The sequence below is a fragment of the Pinus tabuliformis genome, chromosome 5_2 (genome assembly GCF_031772625.1).
Source record: "Pinus tabuliformis cultivar Carrire ecotype Pingquan chromosome 5_2, CPIR1, whole genome shotgun sequence".
In the NCBI taxonomy this organism is placed as follows: domain Eukaryota; kingdom Viridiplantae; phylum Streptophyta; class Pinopsida; order Pinales; family Pinaceae; genus Pinus; species Pinus tabuliformis.
The window spans coordinates 248,288,403-248,309,867 of NC_142306.1; the positions used below are offsets into that span (position 1 = coordinate 248,288,403).

At 41.3% G+C, this 21,465-nt stretch overlaps 1 protein-coding gene across 3 annotated transcripts in view; it reads left to right on the forward strand.

The window, feature by feature from the left end:
• Positions 1-21,465, forward strand: part of LOC149158470 (alpha/beta-Hydrolases superfamily protein) — a 155,448-nt gene that overhangs the window by 64,370 nt on the left and 69,613 nt on the right. For all 3 annotated transcript variants that reach the window (XM_089436233.1, XM_089436235.1, XM_089436234.1), the window contains exon 5: positions 12,878-12,943. In XM_089436233.1, the coding sequence (XP_089292359.1) occupies positions 12,878-12,943 (66 nt within the window). The remainder of the gene's footprint in view (positions 1-12,877; positions 12,944-21,465) is intronic.

Below are 21,465 nucleotides of genomic sequence, written 5' to 3' on the forward strand. Positions count from 1 at the left end.
CATCTGGGGAGTACTGCTACAGCACTACACATCACATGTCCATTGGTATGTCACCATTCTATGCTTTGTATGGTTAGCATCCTTTATCTTTTGCTGACGTGATGTTTGGTGCTAGCAAGGCTTCGAGAGCCAAGATTTGGATCCAAGAGGGTCGGGATATCCTCCGAGCTCTCAAGGATAATATGGCTACAATGTAGAACCAACAGAAATTGTATGCTGATAGGGGTCGGTTGGAGAGACAGTTTGAGGTAGGGGACTTGGTCTACCTACGATTACAGCCATATCGACAGTCGTCACTGAAGCAAAAAGGAGCTGATAAGCTCAAGCCCCGCTTTTATGGGCCATACAGGGTGATACACAGGATTGGATAGGTTGCGTATGAATTGGAGCTGCCCCAAGGCAGCAAGATTCATAACGTTTTTCATGTATCATGCTTGAAGAAGGCATTGAGGCAGCAAGTGACAGTGACAGATGAGCTACTACCGACGGATGATGAGGGGCATTTGGTGTTGCAGGCAGAGGCTATTATTGATACCAGGGAGAGGTAGCTACGGAGCAGGACGGTCCGGGAATTCTTGGTGAGGTGGAAGAATTTACCGGATAAGGATGCCACTTAGGAGAGTGAAAATTTTGCAGCATCCATCACTTCAGTTGCTTGAGGACAAGCAACATTTTGTCGGGGGAGACTGTAATATTCCTAATTAGCCATCGCTAATTGGAATATTTGATTTATTTAATTTTGCCTTCTATAGTTATTTATAAATAAAAAGGTGAGGAAAGGGGGACATAACTCACTTAATGAATAAAGTCACTCCCTAGTAGCACAACGTTGTAACTTAAAAGGGGAGCCATGGGGGGCCCATGGACCACGTAGAGAAGGGGCCCACGTAGACACTTGGAGGGACTGCGTAGATGGAGAAGGAACACGTGGCAAGAGAGAGGCTACGTTGGAGGAGGTGGGCCTTAGGGTTTTGAGAGAGGCCAACGCTATAAAGGAGAGAGGAGCCTCCTCATTTTGATCATTCGATTATGTTGCATTTGAGCTAGTCACTTCGACTTAGAGCATGCTGGCTGTTTAGCCTGTCTGCAGCACTGTTTAGTGCATCGAGTGTCTTCGTTCAGAGATCTCACCCTTAGCCCCGGGGGACTTCGAGTGCCTGCTCGGGCAAGGTAGTTTCAGCAGTATTTTGCAGGAGGAGCGATTTCTGGAGTTGAGGAGGAATTGAGCATTTTGATGACTGCGGAGTCTTGAGAGGGGAGGACGTAGTCTCTTTGGGTTGGAACTCTGGACTGGGTCGTGTGGAGGATTTTAGCTTGGAGATTAAGCAAGGGATCAACCCTTGCATATTGGAGGATTTTGGCATAGTTTCGGGTAGAGCTTTGGAGGATTCTTTTCAGGGGCAACGCAGAGCCTTGAGGGATTGTGTAGATCCCCAAGGTGGTGATTTTCAGGGGTCAGCTATTTTAGAAAGGCTTTTTGGGCTTTTCTGGGTTTATTGAGCAGAGGCTGATTTTAGAGTTTCAACATTTTCTGAGGAGGGGAACAACCCCAAATCCTCATTTGATTCCAGCAGTAGCAGCATCACAACAGTTCTCTAGCAATTTGGACGCAGTTCAGAGAGAGGCCATTCCCTTACCATTCTGAGTGTATTTCTTCACTTGCCTTGTGCAAGTCGAGGTGCCATCTTTCTGATCACCTTTTGTACTCTTTCCATTACTCAGTATAATAAAATGGCTTAGCATTTTTCTTTGCATTTCTTGAGTATCTACTTATATTCCATGTATACATTATTGTATGTTGCACTACTGTTATTTCTCTAGTTGGAGTTTGCTTGTGTTTGAAGGATATCTCTAATAAGGGATATTACAGAAGTGGCTCTGCTAACCCCTCAACAAACATGTAGATCCTTCGTGCCGCTGATAGATCTGGCACCATCATTGAAATCCTCAAGAAGTCTGCAATGTAAGTCTCTAGGTTTGCGGTCTGTTTGAGCCTCGTCAGCTCAACAAAGTGCTGTTCCGGATCCCTCCGGTCAAACCTCTCCATCAGTCTCCTGGTGAAATCGGCATATGTCGTCACTGTGGAGTGTGCAAGTGTAACCAACCCATGGAACCACCAGTCCTGGGCCTCACCATCCAAATGTAATGTTGCCACCTTGATGGCCTCTGTCTCCGACATCTGTTTAAGTTGGAAATAGATGTCCAACTTCTCTACCCAAGACTTTGCCAAATTGTTTGATGAGCCATCAAACGTAGGCAAGTGGAATCTACTAACTGTGCGGTGGGTGTCTCCATCATGATAATGCTGGTATCCTCTGTGATGGTCGCAGGGTCTACTATCCCGCTGGAGCTAAACAAAGTCTCTGAATGAGAGAGCATCCCTGAACTCCTGCTCATAGGCCCGATACTCCGCAAAATAATCGCCCATATGACCGGGCTCTGCCTCCTGTTGTGCTCCGGCCCCCGTGTCTGCTCCTAGGAAAGTGGGCATGTGAGGCCACCTGTTGAGTAGTATCACGCTGAGTGGCACCCTGCTCTGGCAAATGGTGAGATGCACCCGATCCCTCTCCAACCTGGAAAACTCGTGGGCTCTCACGCTGTCTAGCCTCCACCGCCGTGAATCTCTACCCCATCACCTCGATCTTCCTTGACAGATCCTGCACTGATTTGAGGAGCATGTTCGCAAATTTCTTCACGTCATCATCTGCCATCGGATCCTCCTGCTCTGCTTCCAACCCAGGCTCCTTCTATTCTGTGTTCACCACAGGCTCCTCCTGTTCTGTGTCCACCACCCGAACCCAGTCTCCCTCTTAGTAGGTGTTCTCCAACATACGCTCAATATCTCTGTATTTCCTACCTCTGTAACAGATGTAGGGCTTCTCCCTCGGTGTCATAGACTGCTAGCTCCACAGGCTGAGCCAGATCTATGCTCTGATACCACTGTAATATCCCCTATCAGAGATATCCCTCAAACACAAGCAATATAGTAGCCGGGGTGCTCAAAGATATAAAACAAAAATAACAGTAGTGCAACATACAATAATGTATACATGGAATATAAGCAAGTACTCGAGAAATGCAAAGAGAAATGCTAAGCCATTTTATTATACTGAGTAATGGAAAGAGTACAAGAGGTGATCAAACAGGTAGCACCTCGACTTGCACAAGGCAAGTGAAGAAATACACTCAGAATGGTAGGGAAATGGCCTCTCTCTGAACTGCGTCCAAACTGTCGGAGAATTGTTGTGCTGCTGCTACTGCTAGAATCAAATGAGGATTTGGGGCTGTTCCCCTCCTCAGAAAATGCTGAAACTCTGGAATCAACCTCTGCTCAATAAACCCAAAAAAGCCCAAAAAGCTTTTCTAAAATAGTTGACCCTTGAAAATCACCCCCTTGCGGATGTGTGAAATCCTTCAAGGCTCTGCGCTGCACCTGAAGAGAATCCTCCAAAACTCTATCCGAAACTCTGCCAAAATCCTCCAATATGCAAGAGTTAATCCCTAGTTCACTCTCCCGGCTCAAATCCTCCACAAAACCCCAGTCCTGAGCTCCTACCCAAAGAAACTGCGTCCTCCCCTCTCAAGACTACGCAGTCATCAAATGCTCAGCTCCTCCTCAACTCCAAAGATTGGTCCTCCTGCAAAAGACTGATGAAACTACCTTGCCCGAGCAGGCACTCGAAGTCCCCTGGGGCTAAGGGTGAGATCTCCGAACGGAGACACTCGATGCACTAAACAGTGCCGCAGACAGGCTAAACAACGAGCGTGCTCTAAGTCGAAATGACTAGCTCAAATGCAACATAATCGAATGATCAAAATGGTGAGGCTCCTCTCTCCTTTATAGTGTTGGCCTCTCTCAAAATCCTAAGGCCACCTCCTCCAACGTAGCCTCTCTCTTGCCACGTGTTCCTTCTCATCTGCGTAGTCCCTCGAAGTGTCTACGTGGGCCCCTTCTCTACATGGTACTTGGGCTCCCTTGGCTCCCCTTTTAAGTTACAACGTTGTGCTACTAGGGAGTGACTTTATTCATAAAGTGAGTTATGTCCCCCTTTCCTCACTTTATTTATTTATTAATAACTATAGAAGGCAAAATTGAGCAAAATCGAATATTCCAATTAGCCATGGCTAATTAGGAATATTACAGTCTCCCCGGAAAAATGTTGCCTGTCCTCAAGAAACTGAAGTGATGGATGCCACAAAATTTTCTCACTCTCCCAAGTGGCATCCTCATTCGGTAAATTCTTCCACCTCACCAAGAATTCCCAGACCGGCCTGCGCCGTAGCTGCCTCTCCTTGGTATCAATAATAGCCTCTGGCTGGAACACCAAATACCCCTCATCATCCGTGGGTGGTAGCTCATTTGTCACTGTCACCTGCTGCCCAAATGCCTTCTTCAGGTATGACAATGAAAAACGTTATGAATCTTGCTGCCTTGGGGCAGCTCCAATTCATATGCAACCTGTCCAATCTTGCGTATCGCCCTGTATGGCCCATAAAAGCGGGGCTTGAGCTTATCAGCTCCCTTTTGCTTCAATGACGACTGTCGGCACGGTTGTAATCGTAGGTAGACCATGTCCCCTAGCTCAAACTGTCTCTCCACCCGACCCCTGTCAGTATACAACTTCTGCTGGTTTTGCGTTGTAGCCATATTATCCTTAAGAGCTCGGAGGATATCTTGACTCTCTTGGATCCAAATCTTGGCTCTCGGAGCCTTGCTAGCACCAAACACACCGTGGCCATGGCTAATTAGGAATATTACAATGGCTCTCAACACACACCTTGCATGTGCCAGTGTAGCCCTTTAGAGGGTTAGGACCTTGTGTAGGGAGGCCAAACTCAAGATGGAGACCGTCTGCAATTCTGCGTAAGATCCAATGTGTCCCCTAGCCTTCTAGTGCAACAAGTCATCAAATAAATCGAGTAGAGCTTACAAACCATGGACCACTGGTGGGGACCTCATAATGGTCTGCCCTTGCATAATGGGCTTTGGCATGTGCTAATGTCTCGAAACTCCAAATGGAGCTAACCAAGTATCCTATCAGGTGGTTTCTACTTCTAAAGGGGATAATATGTCCAAGGTACATCTTTTAAAAGGTGGTGGTTTGTGATGAAGAGGTGAATGAAGTAGGGATGAGAAGGGGTAGCCCTGGGCCACATGCTGGGGTACAAGGGTGGTTAGTAAAAGGGAAGCTAACACTTGGTTATTTAATGCATAGGAGGGAGCAATCGTGGTACATGAGGTGCCCTGACCTTGATTTTTCCAAACTTCTTTATATGCTTTTTGCCTTTTTATGCTTTTTCTTTAATTCACTGCCTGGGGCTCAAGGGGTAAGATCATGATGTGTGAGATATAGCAGTGGATACCCCCTTTTAAGTTTTAAGGTAGGGCGATTCATTGCCCACTAGGGGTTGGGATTATCATGGATTCCTATATGATGAAAGAGGCTCATAGAACTTGTAGGAACCAGTGTGATGGCCATGATGATGGGGTAAAGCTCATGTATTGGCTTTTGCCCACATGCTAAATGTGTTTGTCTCGACCATCTTTTGCATTTACTGGTACATTTTCCTGTTGAATGTGGCCAATTATGCTTTCACTTTTCTTTTTAGCTGCATCAACCTTTGGGGCATCATTCCAGGCCCGGTCCAAGGTGCGGGCAAGGGGAATGGGAGAACTAGCCCTATGTGGAGCTAGTGGAGGAATGTGGAGCTAGGTGGGAGAAATTATGAATGGGGTAAAATGAGTGGAAAGGGGGTAATATATGCGGATGAGGGAGCGGGACTACGCAACCAAAATCAGGGTTTCCTGTGAAATACCATTCCTAAAGCCAAATGGTCAGTAAAAGAGATCCCACGGGACTAGAGTGCGAGGTTAATATCCAAAAAGGGTCTTAGGGACAAGAGCACAAACCTAGCCCATTCTTCCCGTCGAATCCCCTCATTAATCCATGCCCAGAAGTGCCCATGGTAAGAAAACTACAATACTCAATTGCCACATGACAAGGCATACCTTTAGGTTCGGGAGGCCCACCTTCAAACATACGATCATGACAGATGGGTGAGGGACCACATGGCTGGCTCAGGGGGCGGAGAAATGGCACAATGAGCTAGTTGGTGGTTGCAAGGGGCTACCGATTGAGGATCATCATGGAAAAAATTTTCTACTAGGGATATCACCCACAAAATGGTGAGTAACAAGTCCAAATAACTTTTATTTCTCATTGTAGCAACAAAACAATCTTGTTCTTCATTTCAATGTGTAAGGAATGGATCAAAACATGTTTCAGTATTCAAATACACATACCAGTAGTAATTGCAAGTTCTTTCACAACGACACATATGTCATCAATACTTTAAAAATTTAGAATTTTGTAGCAACAGATTGTCCTGGACCTGCTACAAATGGTTCGACCATATCAAGATAGAGCCTTTGAATTTTAAATTGAAGAGGGACTTGGCCTCTTTTGCATTGTAATCGAACTTCCTTTATCACAGTGTGCTCTCTTTTAAAGGCGTATTAGTGAAAGTGATCCTTTTTATAGTTCAAGGCTGAGCATCATGGATACCATGGCTATTCAACAATTTTTATGCGGAGACATATCTTGCCTATAATTGCAACATTTCCAAAAAAAATAAAAAAACCTTTCAGAGCTTGAGTAAAGGGTCACATATTCCTTGAGTTTTTAACTTCTTAAAAAATAGATTCCAGGGCTAGTCATCTATATCCTGTACAAGTCACAGTGCATCTTTCCAGGGTGCTTTATGTTAATTTTAGGCAACAATGGTATGTTCTATGCTTACAACAATTTATTTCAATTTTCACAGTTAGCTCAATATCTTTTCCAGATTAGCAATCACATCAACATTAAAGTAAATTGAAGATAGAACATAAACATAGATCGCAGAAAACAAGCCAAAACAAGAGGACACAAGATGTGGCGCTAGCCAGGGACAAACCCCAATGTGGGGAAACCCTTGATCAATTCTTCTTATATTTTCTTCAATAGTTCAACAGAGAGAGAGAGAGAGTGATATTACATTTGCAATAGAAGTCGACACTTTGACTTATCTAAATAAGAACATAGATCATCTCTAAGAAGATGATACATGTGATAGCTGAACTCAGTTGAAGACATGCTGCTTCAATTGATTCTCCAAGGTGACTCCTTCACCTATCATTGTGCTGCACTTCGTCATCATGTTGCACCTCGTAATCATGCTGCACCTCACCGTGCTGCACCCATCATCACTATGCTGGACCTCATGACCATGCTGCACACATCATACTGCTGCACCTTATGCTGCCACTGCTGTCCCATGTGTCATTGTTGCACCATGCTGCCACAACTGTCCCATGTGCCATAGCTGCACCATGCTAGCCACTGCTGTCCCATGTGGCATACAACTGTCCCACTGTTAGTGACATTGCCATTCCATGTTTGGCATACTGCTGTCCCATTTGCTATGCTCCAACAAGCACCATTGCCTAGCTGTCCCATTTGGCATGCTGTACCTTGCTGCTGTCCTAATGAGTTTGCAACACTATGCTATTGTTGCTGTCCCATTGTAGCCTTGCTGCACCATGTCATTGATTGCTGTCCTATTGATTTCTCCACGAAGCGACCTTGCTGTCCCATGTATCTAGCTGCCAACACACCATACAAATGTTGCTCCAAATATGTTTGTATACTGCTGTTCGTGGCTGTTCTGGTTAGGGCACTAGGGCAGCCCTAAACTCCTCTAACAATCCACAAACAACCTTCATGAGACACCTCCCCTAGCACGCTGCTGTTTTGGGCATGTTTGAGCCCTCAACCTTTCCACACTGTCCCTGTTTTGAGGTGGTTAGGACTGTGGCCTACCACAGTCCCACGCTGTCACCTACAACCCACTCAAAATAGGCTTCCCTTACTTTTTCGCTGCCCCAAACAGACCTGTGATCACCCTTCTTCAACTAGGCTTCCAAGCTCAGCTCCTCAACTCTCTATCAACAACTCCGTTAGCCTCTAACTAGACCTTAACTCCTTTGCTGCCTTGGCCTCTTCTTGTAGCATCATACGTTGCCCTTTCTTGCACCCAAGACACGTCAATAGACCTGTGTCTAGGGCTTGAACAGACCTGCAGTTAGGGCAGATTTAGGACAACGTTAGGGATGCTTTAGGACTACAGCTAGGGCTTGTTAAGGCTTCCTCCATAGTTGTGTTAAACTTCTTCCATGAGCTTGTTTAGGTCAACATAGATCCCTTCCATAACTTCGCTAGCCTATTTTCTTTCTTGAGGCTAGGGCAACTTCCTTTCCTCCAACGTCTAGGGCTTCTTCCTCCTAGATTTATCTCACGGTAAAATCCAAGACAAGTGGAGAGAAATCAAGAGAGAAGTGTGTGTGAAATGACTCTCAAGCTAAGTTACCGGAAACTCCTGAAGAATTTCCCAGAAACGCGGATCCCCGTTTCCGATACATAAACGGATACGATTCTTGTCCGAAACACTGTAAAAACGTTTTTGTGCCGTTTCAAAAAATCGGAAACTTTAGATTTGGAATTGGATACGTTTCCAAGGGATTTAAATTTTTTTGGATCCGTTTCCGGTAAAACGGATCCACGAAAATTGTGATCAGAATCCACCCTTAAAATGTTAAAAAGCTTGAAAATTTGCATAGCCATAAATAAATAATAAAAATGAAGAAATCAGATTTGCAAATAAACTCACTATAAACAGAGTCTCCTAAAATCTTTTCTAAATATTTAGAAACAACAACACTCCATATATTTATCAAAAATTCTTACTAAGAAAAAGATAGATGTTCAAAAATGCAAATAAAGGGGTTTGATGAATGTCTTCGTAAAGAGGTTTATTTGAGCGATTAATTTTCATTTTGGTTAAGGTTTTGTTAATTGTCATTGATTTTGCTTTTGATTTCATAAATCCCTCCAATGTAACAAATCTTCTCTAGCCAATCTTGTGCCTGCATATAGTCACAAGACCATGCAGACATTGAGAAGATTGAAATGTTCAGATAGGTCTTGATGGAATATCCCAATGATCCCATGGGCCTTTTAATTGTCATGCAAGGAAGATAGATATCATCTGCCATGCATGACACGTTCTTTGAAGGAGTTGGACCCGAAAGCACAAAGGTTGTTGCATTTCTGATTACATTATTAATGATGATGATAATATGTTGAATGTTATAATAATCACTAATGATGATGACAATTTTTATGCTGAATTGATGATGATGATTTGTTTATGTTGATTTCATGACAATGACTATGCATTTTTAGATATAGATTCTAGATTCTAAAAGATGAATGGTAATATGAAATATATATATATATATATATATATGCATGCCGTTTCCTTGCCGTATCGTATCCTCATATTTTGAAAATTTGTCGTATCCGTTTCAAACCCCGTATCCGTATCCGTTCCCGTATCCGTTTCAGTGCAACTTAGCTCTCAAGTCATCTCTTTTTATCCTAAAACGTTGAGCACATGTGGGTGTTGTTTAGTTGCTGGCCGACCTTGACGAATTGTCTTATAACACAAATAAATTCATAACTCCATGAATACTTATTGGAATTGGATGATCTTTAGATCAATTCTACACCTCTCGATGAGAGGGATCCAAGAAAAATATCGACTGCCATAAATAAGATGATCCACATGGAGTTTGGCCCTAGTTGCCAATTTCAACATATGCTTTAGAGCTATTTTACTTCAATTTCTTTATTAGCCTAGTATCAATATTCAGATTAGCAATCACATCAACAAGATAGTAAAATGCAGATAGAACATAAACATAAACAGTAGAAGACAAGCCAAGCCAAGAGGACACAAGATGTGGCACCAACCAGGGACAAACCCCAATGTGGGGAAACTGTTCATCAAATCTTCTTTTAGTCTTCAATAGTTCAACAAAGAGAGATAGTACAATTTACAAATCTGATAATTTATAACAGCAGCAAAAGGGCCCTAACCAGAAAAGTCAACCCTGGTAAATAGGGCAGATTTAACCTTTAGCAAATCGGTCAACTTCAGTCAGCTTCGGCCTCCAAACAGCAAGATAAAACAACCCTCAAATTAGTCAAATTCAGCCCAATCAAAGTCTGGTCAAACAGCGCACCTGCAGTCAGCCCTAGCTGTAGTCAACACTGGTCAACAATCAACGTTTAGCCTTGATTTCTGTCTGGAAATGTGGCCTGCCCAAACAGAGATATCCCTCACAAAAACACAGTCAAAAGAGGTCAACGCATGGTCAAATTGTCCAGAAAGTCGGTCACCTGAAATTTCGGCATCCTGAAATTTCGCTATCCTGAAATTTCGGCTGTGTGGAGAGAGAGAGGCCCAGAAATATGCACCCAATCAATGAGGAGAGAGAGAAGTGTGAAGATGAGTGTGTCCAAATGAGGCTAAGGCATCATGTATTTATAGCAAACGTTGAGGATGATTAGACGTGACTGTTGGGCTTCTGAGCCTACATAAGTTTGCTGGCTGACCTTGACAATTTGTCCATAATCAAAGTAAATTCATAACTTCATTTGTATATGTCGGAATTGGATGATCTTTAGATCAATCCTACACCTCTCGGAGAGAGGAATCCAAGGAAAATATCAGCTGTCATAAATAAGATGACCCATGTGGAGTTTGGCCCTAGTTTCCAATTTTAACACTTTATAACTTAAGGTTCATGACGACAGATGTTGTAATTACTTTCAAGCTTGTAACTTCAACACTGCAGGCACACTGCAGGCATATTAGTGAAAGTGATCCTTTTTATATTTCAAGGCTGAGCATCATAGATACCATGCCTATTCAGCAATTTTTATGCAGAGACATATCTTGCCTATAATTGCAACATTTCCAAATATTTTTTTTTTTTTTTTTCCAGAGCTTGAGTAAAGGGTCACATATTCCTTTAGTTTTTAACTGCTTAAAAAATAGATTCCAGGGCTGGTCATCTATATTTTGTACAAGTCACAGTGCATCTTTCCAGGGTGCTTTATATCTTAAGCTTCATGACAACAGATGATGCAATTACTTTTCAAGCTGGTAACTTCAACACTGCAGGCATATTAGTGAAACTGATCATTTTTATATTTCAAGGCTGAGCATCATAGGTACCATGCCTATTCAGCAGTTTTTATGCAGAGACATATCTTGCCTATAATTGCAACATTTCCAATTTTTTTTTTTCAGAGCCTGAGTGAAGGGTCACATTTCCTTGAGTTTTTAACTGCTTAAAATATAGATATTAGTCCAGACTCCAAAGAAATACATCAGATCGGATTCTTAAGAAATTTAAGGTTTCGGTTTCTTCAACCATTGTAACAGTTGTTCTTCTTCAAGACTTGCTCAGAGATTCTTACTTTGTCAATTGAGAGTCACAAGCAAACAAAAACCCTTATTGGCAATACCCTGAATCTATTTCTATTTCTTGAACAAGATAGGCTTGGACAGATCAGATTGTTAACTATAGTCCTATCACTTTGATACAAGGCTATTTCCATAAGCATATTCAAAGCTATTATTTCTTGAAGTAGAACTTTTGATCCAAATGAGCAATGATACATACCTCACAATGTATCTCGGCTTTGTGATTGTACCTTTTATTTCATAGGTTTCTAACTTCGCTGGACATCTTTGTCTAACTTATTACTGTAGTGTGCTTGTATGGAAATAAATGTTTGCTTAGATCTCCAACACTTCGTCCCAGCCACTTGAGGTATTGGCCCTTCTACTTAAACTTGTCATCAGTTCATTTCCTTCTGCAGGTCAAAGATTAAAGGGTAGATCAATATTGCTAATTTATCCTTTCAAACTTCGTTAGGCTGCTTTGTCAGAAAAACATCACAAAGACAAATTTGAAAACAAATAAACAGCTGGCTGACTTTGAGACATTTTGGTCACTGTAGTCAGATCATGTTCAGCCTTCTGCAACTCAGATTAGTTCTGAAGAATTTTGGGCTTCTGATGTCATGCCTGAGGCTTCTTGGCCTACAGGCTCTGAGATTTTTCAGTCTGCTGCAATGGATACTGAGATTTTCAGACCCCCTGCAATTAACTACTGAAATTTTTGGATGCCTTGTAATTAACTTCTGAGATTTTTGGACTATGGCATCTCCATAGATGTAAAGATGCTTTGACTGAATTACGGTCTTTCCTTCTATCAAGGTTCCATAAGCAGGGTTATTCTCAACAGAGATGAAAACGAGATTTAGGGCTTCTTTTTGAGGCTGCTCTTTCATCCATAGCTCTGATATCATGTTGATTCTTAAAGGATCCTCTCAACATACAATTACTTCTTATGATCTTATCCTAGGTTAATGTGGTGCTTAAACCAAAATTTTCCCAATGAAGTTGGCAAATTAAATTCCTAAATTCATGTAATGCCCAAAACAAAATATAATTTCAAATTAAATTCCAAAGTTCAACTAGAATGTACCAACTACAATTTAAGCAAGAATTTTATCAATTTTAATACACAGACATCTGCCTAGAGTATTGTCTAGGGTAATCTATGAGTTCTATATGTTTCCCTTTAATCAATTCTATACCAGATGATGTGTTACTTTGTTAAATTATCTGCCATGTCCTGAGAAATAAGCATTCAGAAGGTATATATCACTCTAGTAGAGTATTGAAATTCACATTCATAGAAGAGAATTTGATAGCAAATTTTAATTACATCCCTATGGAAAATTTTGACATATATTTGACTGAGGGTGTGTATTTCTGTTTTAATGTGCTAATCTCAGAAAATTACTCTGGAAGAGTTCTGTAGATTTTCTTTCATAAACAGAGTCTGGAAAATGGTGTCCGTTACATTTGTGCACATATAAAGATAGTTTTGATTTATCCTGCCGTCTTGTGTTAGGGTGTGAATGGAGCGGTAAGAGACGAAACTCTACTACAACTCTCAGTTCCTGTCATGTTTGTACAGGTAATATATAGTATATACATGATTGCATTTGTGTGTTTGATATTGGATTTGTTCATTCTACTGAAGCTTAAATATTTGAGCATGAGCGATCGAATTTATAGTAGTCATTGTAATTGCAGTCAGAGGCATACTATTTGTGAGTTTGATATTGGATTTGTTCATTATTTTGAAACTTAAATATTTGAGCTTGAATGTTTTACTCAATAGTAATTGGCATTGCAGTCAGAGGCATACCGTTGATTTTAACATTTTTTTAAATTAATAAATATCAATTATGACAAGCATCCTTCTAGGATGGTTAGTACCATTACAACTTTATTTTTGGAAGGATTCTAATTGCAGTGCAATCTGGGCCACGCTCTGTTACAGCTTCATAACTAAAAAGAGATTTCCTTTAGAGCCTGTTATGATTGTTAAAAATTTGGACTTGGAAAAGAGCTGTCCACATAAACTTGAGGAGGAGCCCTCAAAAGGGCATAATAAAATCAAAATAAAAACATAAAAAAGGCAAACCTGTTAGGGAAAAATACATGATAGTTTGGACTCAGCAAAAAACAATCCCATGTAAACTTGAGTAGGAGCCTACAAAAGTGGCCTAATCAAAACAAAAGAAAACATAAAAATCCATGCCTATAGGGGAAAAGTACACAAATTTCCAAAGCCTAATATAGACAAAGGAGAGGGTGCCTCACATGAAGACAAATCAAAGTGGTGCCAATTAAGTGTGATTCAAGGGCTTGGATGCACATATATTCCAAAAAACATGTAGAATGGCAAATTAGTTGCAAGAAATACGAGAACATAGATTTTTGTAGTAGATTAATGATACTGTAAACATTCCGAATGCAAATATTGAGAAAAAGGTATGAACGTAGCTGTTGGAACATGGGAGTGGGGACACAAAGCATGTAAATGTGAGCATGAAATGCTATTTTCTAAAAAATTCCATCATTGTTTTGGGAGTGGGTTTATATAATATATGCTTTAATACATTTTGGTGCACATATATTAAAAAAAAGACATGCATAATGGAAAATTCATTGCAGGAAATATGAAAATATAGATTTTGTAGTAGATGACCGATAATCATCAAAGCATCAACCATATAGTACACGAATAATATCAACTATCTAGCAGTTATAACTTATAGCATTCCTATCAAATGAATAACGGTGTCATCAACCTTAAACCTTCGAGTTTCAACAGATAACATTTGTCATCAACACACTGTAACAGATAACATCAACCATGAAATGAAACAGGGCGTCACGACCGAAGAGTTGGAATAAACAGTCAACAGTTCAAACTTCAATCGTTGTATAATGTTTATGACATAATAAAGACAAATAACTCATAAGTTCTAGAATCTAGATTCTAAACTAAAAAAGACAAATAATTTGACTATTGACTAAGCTTTCTTAAATCTCTTGAAAAAGCAATTTCTAATTTCTTCTTCCATGGTCTAGTAGCAACAAGAACTGTTTTGGGAGAGTGGGGAATCATTCTGAGATCATGCTCCATTGCGATGCAAGCTTCGTGAGCAGGAGAGTGAGTGGTGGTGGGTGGGGGGATTCTCTGCAACTATTGGTGTAAGAAAGGTAAGGAGATCTTTGAGGAAGGTAGGTTAGAGATTGTTTCTTTTGTTTATTCTTTATCACTTTCAGTTTATTTCAGTGGGTATGCTGACAGGTTGACATATCTTCCCAAAAGTTACTAGGATAAGTCAACGATTTTGGATCTAGCTTGGCTAACTCAGTGTCTGACTTGGCCAAGTCAATGGTTTGGAGTTTGTCTTTACCAAGTTAAACTGAGTCAGCTACTGGCCATGTTAACAGTTGAGCCAGACTAGTTTTTTCAAAATGCTGTCAGACCTTAACACATCATATTTACGATTTGACAGAACTTATGTAGACTCCGAGTTATGTAAATTCCTGATATGTGAAGCTCTTCAAGGCGTGACACAACATCTCCTTTAAAAATTAAAAGAGCTCTGTCCTCAAAGTGTGCACAAATGTGGATGCCAGCTGATGAAATCTCTGGAATGCCATGTGTTAATTTTATGATAACAATGGTATGTTCTATGCTTAGAGCAATTTTACTTCAATTTCTTTATTAGCCCGATATCGATATCCAGTTTAACAATCACATCAACATGATAGTAAAACGCAGATAGAACATAAACAATAACAGTAGAAGACTAGCCAATACAAGAGGACACAAGATATGGCACCAGCCAGGGACAAACCCTTGATCAATTCTTCTTTATAATTCTTCAAAAGTTCAGCAGAGAGAGAGAGTACAATGTATAATATTCACTTGCCCAATTATAATGAAAATCTGATTAGTGAAATAGCAGAAAGAGAAAGCCCTAACCGGAAAGAAAACACTGGTCAACAGGGCAGAATTCTGCCTCAATTCAGCTCGGTCAAACCCAGTCAACTTCGGTCTCCAACAGCAAGTCTAATCGGCCCAAAAACAATCCAAAAAAAGTCCAGTCAAACCTGGTCAACAAAGGTCAACACTGCAGCCAGCCCTAGCACAGTCAACTCCGGTCAAACAGAGGTCAGATTGCCTTGGATTTCGTGCCCAGAAGTGCGGCCTGCTCAAACAGAATTCCTCCACCCAAAACCACACCCAAAACAGGTCAACACTTGGTCAACGCAGTCAAAAACAGCCTTTGCAATTTCGGTCAACTCTGGTCAATGGCTGGAACAGAAAACCCTTCCTTTTCTTCGCATGTGTGGAGAGCAGCTTCTAAATTTTGTACCCATTCAAATGAAGGAGAGAGAAGATTGTGAGTGAGTGAAGTGTCCAAATGAGGAGGAGGCACCATGTATTTATATGCAAACGTTGAGGATGAATAGACATGATTGTTGGGCTTTTGAGCCTACATGAGATTGCTGGCCGACCTTGACAATTTGTCCATAATCAAAATAAATTTATAATTTCACTTGTACATGTCATAATGGGATGATCTTTAGATCAATCCTACACCTCTTGGAGAGAGGAATCCAATAAAAATATGAGCTGCCTCATTTGAGCTATCCAATGTGAAGTTTGGCCCTAGTTTGCAAATTTAACACTCCCTCTCAACTAGGGAGAACTTGACTTGCCAAACTGTCTGACGGTTTGTACCATCACTGGCTTTGCTCTGCTGAACTATGAAGAAAGAAGAAATGATCGAGAATGTATCATATCATTCTCCATTGACCCGAAGTCAATCTCGAATAATAGAGAGTGTGTCATACCACTCTTAACTGACTCGAAGTCAGTTACCATTGATCCAAGATCAATATCAACATCCTAGCACAGGGAGTACGGTAGTATACGATGCGTCCATCAGTAGTACTATGGTCCCTATCTTCATTTCCCTACTCATTTGCCAGATGAGAGGTACTTCCTATGAGTCCCGGATTGCATAGGTAGGATGTGCCGATAGGAGGTGAACCACTCATCCTGCTCATATGCCATAGGAGAAGGTGAACCACTCATCCTATGCATATCTCAACATGGGGTATCACAGGGGAAGGTGAACCACTCACCCTGTACATCGCGCATCATTAGGAGAAGGTGAACCACTCACCCTATGGTCGTTCATCGCTCCAAGAAGTACCCCAAGCCCCCCAGAGTTCTTAGAGATCAACATCCATCTCATACGGGACCCTCATAAGAGGGTATCTCCACGACTCCAAGTCATTCACGGAAGGTTAAGAATTTGACATTCCCCAGGGGCTTCGTGAGAATATTGGCGACCTGATCATCAATCCCAATGTGTTGGAGCCTTATTGCTCCTCGTTGTACCATATCCTGGATAAAGTGGTACCTGATATCAATATGCTTGATGCGGTCATGAAACACGTGATTCTTCGAAAGACGAATCCAACTCTAGATGTCACAGAAGATCACGGTGGTATCCAACACATGTCCAAACAGCTCACTAAAGAGCTTCCTCAACCAAACAACTTCACAGGAGGCCAAACTAGCAGCAATTTATTTATCCTTAGCGGTGCTCAAGGCAACTGACTTTTGCTTCTTGCTCATCCATGATATCGAAGTAGAAGCTAGAGTGAAGCAACATCCAGATGTGCTTTTACGATCTACCACACTGCAAACTTAGTCTGCATCAGAATAACCATGGAGCCTCACATTCCTGACAGTGCATCTTAGGACATAAGTGATTGTGCCTCGAAGATATCTCAAGAGATTCTTGGTAGCAATCCAATGTATGTGATGAGGCTTGACCATAAACTGGCTCAATGTATTCACTGCAAAACATATGTCCGGACGAGAGTTCACCAAGAACATCAGGCCCCCCATGAGTTGACGATACTCAGAAGGATTTCCCAAATCGGGCCCAACAACACTTCCGCATAACTTCTTGAAGTTAAGTAACATCGGAGTAGTCACGGACTTGCAGTGCGCCATCCCAAATCTTTCAAGTATCTTCACAATATATTTTCCTTGGGAAAGGAAAATCTCCCCTGGCTTTTGTGAGACTTCCAACCCTAGGAAGTAATGCATCAATCCTAGGTCCTTCATTTCGAATTCGTAAGCCAACTCCCTCTTACATTGATGAATAAGAGGGTTTGCACTTGTCAGAAGAGATCGTCCACATAGAGTACCAAGAGTCGAGATCTATCATTCTCAACCTTAAAGTAAAGGTTCAGATCAACTTCACTTCTTGTAAATCCCAGCTTCATTAGATCGCTATCGATCCTCTCATACCAAGCCCCGGGGGTTTGCTTCAACCCATAGAGGGCTTTCTTCAACCTGCATACATGTGTCTGACGATCTTGAACTTCAAACCCCTCATGTTGTTCTATATAGACTTCCTCCTTAAGTGAACCATGCAAGAAGGAAGTCTTGACATCCATCTAGTGAAGATTCCATCCTTGTGAGGCAGCAAGGGCTATAATTGAACGGATGATGGTGTAGCAGGTAACCGGTGCAAATATCTCATCATAATCTACACCTTCCTTTTGAGAGAAGCCTCGAGCAACGAATTTTGCCTTGAACATTTCAACACTTCCATCAGCACCATGCTTGATTTTATAGAGCCATTTCAAGGTGACAACGGATTTGTCCTTTGGTCGAGGAACCACATCCCAGACATCATTCTTCATAATAGACTCATACTCTTCGTTCATTGCATCCTTCCAAACTCGGTGTTTGCAAGCTTCTTTGAATGTGCAAGGCTCAAATTGAACAATGGTGCTCATTGCAGTTAAGTACCCTTGTTACCTATTCAGCTTCTTGCTTTCATAAAATGTCCCCCTACATGCAACATGTCTCTCGGCATCTTTGAGAGTCCCCTTAAGCCATGAGGGTCTTGTTTTCGAGGAGGAGGGCTCATGAGGGGTTGGATCAATGGGATCCGTTGGTCCTTCAAAATCGGGCTGTTCATCCCGCGGTTCTCCTTGCTTTCAGGAATCTGCTTCTTTGTCCTTCCTTGGAAGAGGAAGGTTACTAATCTTCCCAAGGGCAACATCCTCATCGAAAGTGACATCATGACTTATCTCCACTTCTCTTTGACCAGGCACATAGATTCTATATGCCTTAGAAGTTTCACTGTAGCCCACAAATGTTCCTTTCTTCCCAAAAGCATCCAATTTGCTTCACTTTTCTTTCGGCACAGGAAAATATACGGGGTTACTACAAATTCTAAAGTGACAAACATCAAGTTTCTTACCGATGAAAACTTTTTCGGGAGTTTTGGAGTCCAACGCTTGATGAGGGCATCTATTTTGAACATACACGACGGTGTTTGCATCTTCGACCCATAAGAACTTTGAAAGGCTTTGATCATGAAGCATGGCACGAGTGGCTTCTACGATAGAACGATTCTTCCCTTCAGCAGCACCATTTTGCTCAAGAATATATGCGGGAGTAGTCTCCCTCTTAATGCCAACTTCTCTACAATAATCTTTGAACTCATTTGATTCGTATTCGGTTCCATTATCGGTCCTCAATATTTTGATCTTCTTCCCGGTTTGGTTTTCGACCAAAGCTTTGAAGTAATGGAAGTTGGAACCATGAGAATACTTTGTCCTTCGTCTTCAAGAAATATATACAAGTCTTGCGAGAGAAGTCATCCATAAAGATAACATAATATAAGTATCCTCCCAATGAGTTCACGGGCATTGCACCAGATAGATCAGAATGAATCAATTGCAATATGTCAGTAGTCTTGCTATCACTTGAGGGGAATGGTCCCCTTGTATGCTTTCCTTCGGCACACCCCTGACAAACACCTTCATGTTTTACTTTAAATTCAGGCAGACCTGTCATCATCTTCCTCACATCGGGTAGAGCCTTATAATGTAGATGAGCAAACCTCTGGTGCCATAATTCAGATTGAAGTGATGTGTCGCAAGACATAGCTCCCAATGGGCTTCCTCCAACTTGATATAGGCTATCAACCCTGAAGCCAAGTGTAAATGCATCTTTAAAATTTTTATTCCACACACATACCTTTCCATCAATGAATGCCACCTTGAATCCTTTGTCCTCCATGGCGGAGATAGATACCATGTTCTTCTTTAGATTGGGTACATATAGTACTTCTTGTAGATGAATGGTGTTACCCTAATTCAATTGAAGAGTAACATTCCCAACTCCCTTCGTGGGATAGGTGGCATTGTCTCCAAGGATAATTTCTAAATTTGTATCCCTTTCAATCAGATTTGAAAGAGCTTCTTTATACTCAGTGAAGTGCCCTGAGGCACCACTATCAATCAACCAATATCCCAAAGTGTTTGGAGGAGATGCAATAGAAAGGGAAGATATAAGATAGACTTTTTTTTGCTTGTTATCGACAACATTAGATTCATCATACATGGTGTTTCTTGATCTCTTGGGAGAGCGACCATTTCCTTGATGAGAAGCTGGAGCATTCCTTTTTCCTTGGTTGTTGAATTTGCCATTCCTATGATTGTTGTTGCCCCTGAAATTGTTGTTGTTGTGGTTTCCATCATCATGAGGTGTATCCCTTCTATTAGGACACTCCCTTCCTTCCATTTTTGAAACCCTGCCTTCCTTAACATTGCTTCTTTGAACATGCATTGTTCTTCTTTTTAGCATGAGCGGAGAATGCAGTAGGATCATTCCTATTTGAAGGCATATCCAATTCCGTCATCCTTGTTTCTTCTTGAGAGCATCTAGTCAGCAATTCGTCAAAACCAAGAATCCTGTCGTTGTTAAAAATAGTAGTGTTGAACACGTGCAATTCACGAGGGAGTCCTCTAAGGGCAATGAGGGTAAGCTCCCTATCAACAATAGCTTCTCCAATAGAAAGAAGATCATTTTTGATCTCAGTAGTCCTCATGAAGTAGGATTGAATATCTTCATTTCTTTCTTTCCTTATACCCTTCAACTTGTCCTTGAGGAAAATAATTTGATTTACATTGCTACATTTGAACATGCCAACCAACCTATCATATATCTCCTTTGAAGTGTCCAAATCGGAAATGTAAGCTACTAAATGCTTATGAATAGAATCCCTGATGATCTTCTTGGCTTTGACTTCACCCTTCTTGTACTTGGTCTTAGCAGCAACCAATGCATTAGAAGGAGGTTTTGAAATCTTTCCCTGCACATAATCCATCACATCTTTCTCTTCTAATGTCAAATCAAGAGACATCTTCCATGCATGATAATCAAACTTATCATGAAGCTTATCATCAGACTTGAATTAGGATGTGGAAGCCATTGAATCTTGTCTTTGATCAGTGATTGCTCCTCTTAGTGATTTCTCTTCTCACCCTTGCTTGGGCTTTGTTTTCCCCTCAGCTCTGATACCATGTTAATTTTAGGATAACAATGGTATGTTCTATGGTTAGAGCAATTTTACTTCAATTTATTTATTAGCCCATTATCAATATCCAGTGTAACAATCACATCAACATGATAGTAAAATGCAAATAGAACATAAACAATAATAGAAGAAAACTAGCCAAGAAAAGAGGACACAAGATATGGCACCAGCCAGGGAAAAACTCTTGATCAATTCTTCTTTATAATTCTTCAAAAGTTCAGCAGAGAGAGAGAGTATAATGTATGATATTCACTTTCCCAATTACAGTGAAAATCTAATCAGTCAAATAGCAAAAACAAAAGCCCTAACCAGAAAGTCATTGTTGGTCAACAGGGCAAAATTCTGCCTCAATTCAGCTCGGTCAAACCCAGTCAACTTCGGCCTCCAACAACAAGTCTAGTGATCCCAAAAAAGTCCAGTCAAACCTGGTTAACAAAGGTCAACACTGCAGCCAGCCCTAGCACAGTCAACGCTGGTCAAACAGAGGTCAGATTGCCTTGGATTTCGTGCCCAAAAGCGCGGCTTTCTCAAACATAATTCCTCCACCCAAAACTGCACTCAAATCAGGTCAACGCTTGGTCAACGTAGTAAAAAATAACCCCTGCAATTTCAGTCAACTCTGGTCAACGGTTGGAACAAAAAACCCTTCCTTTTCTTCACATGCATGGAGAGGAACCTCTGAATTTCCTACCCAATCAAATGAAGGAGA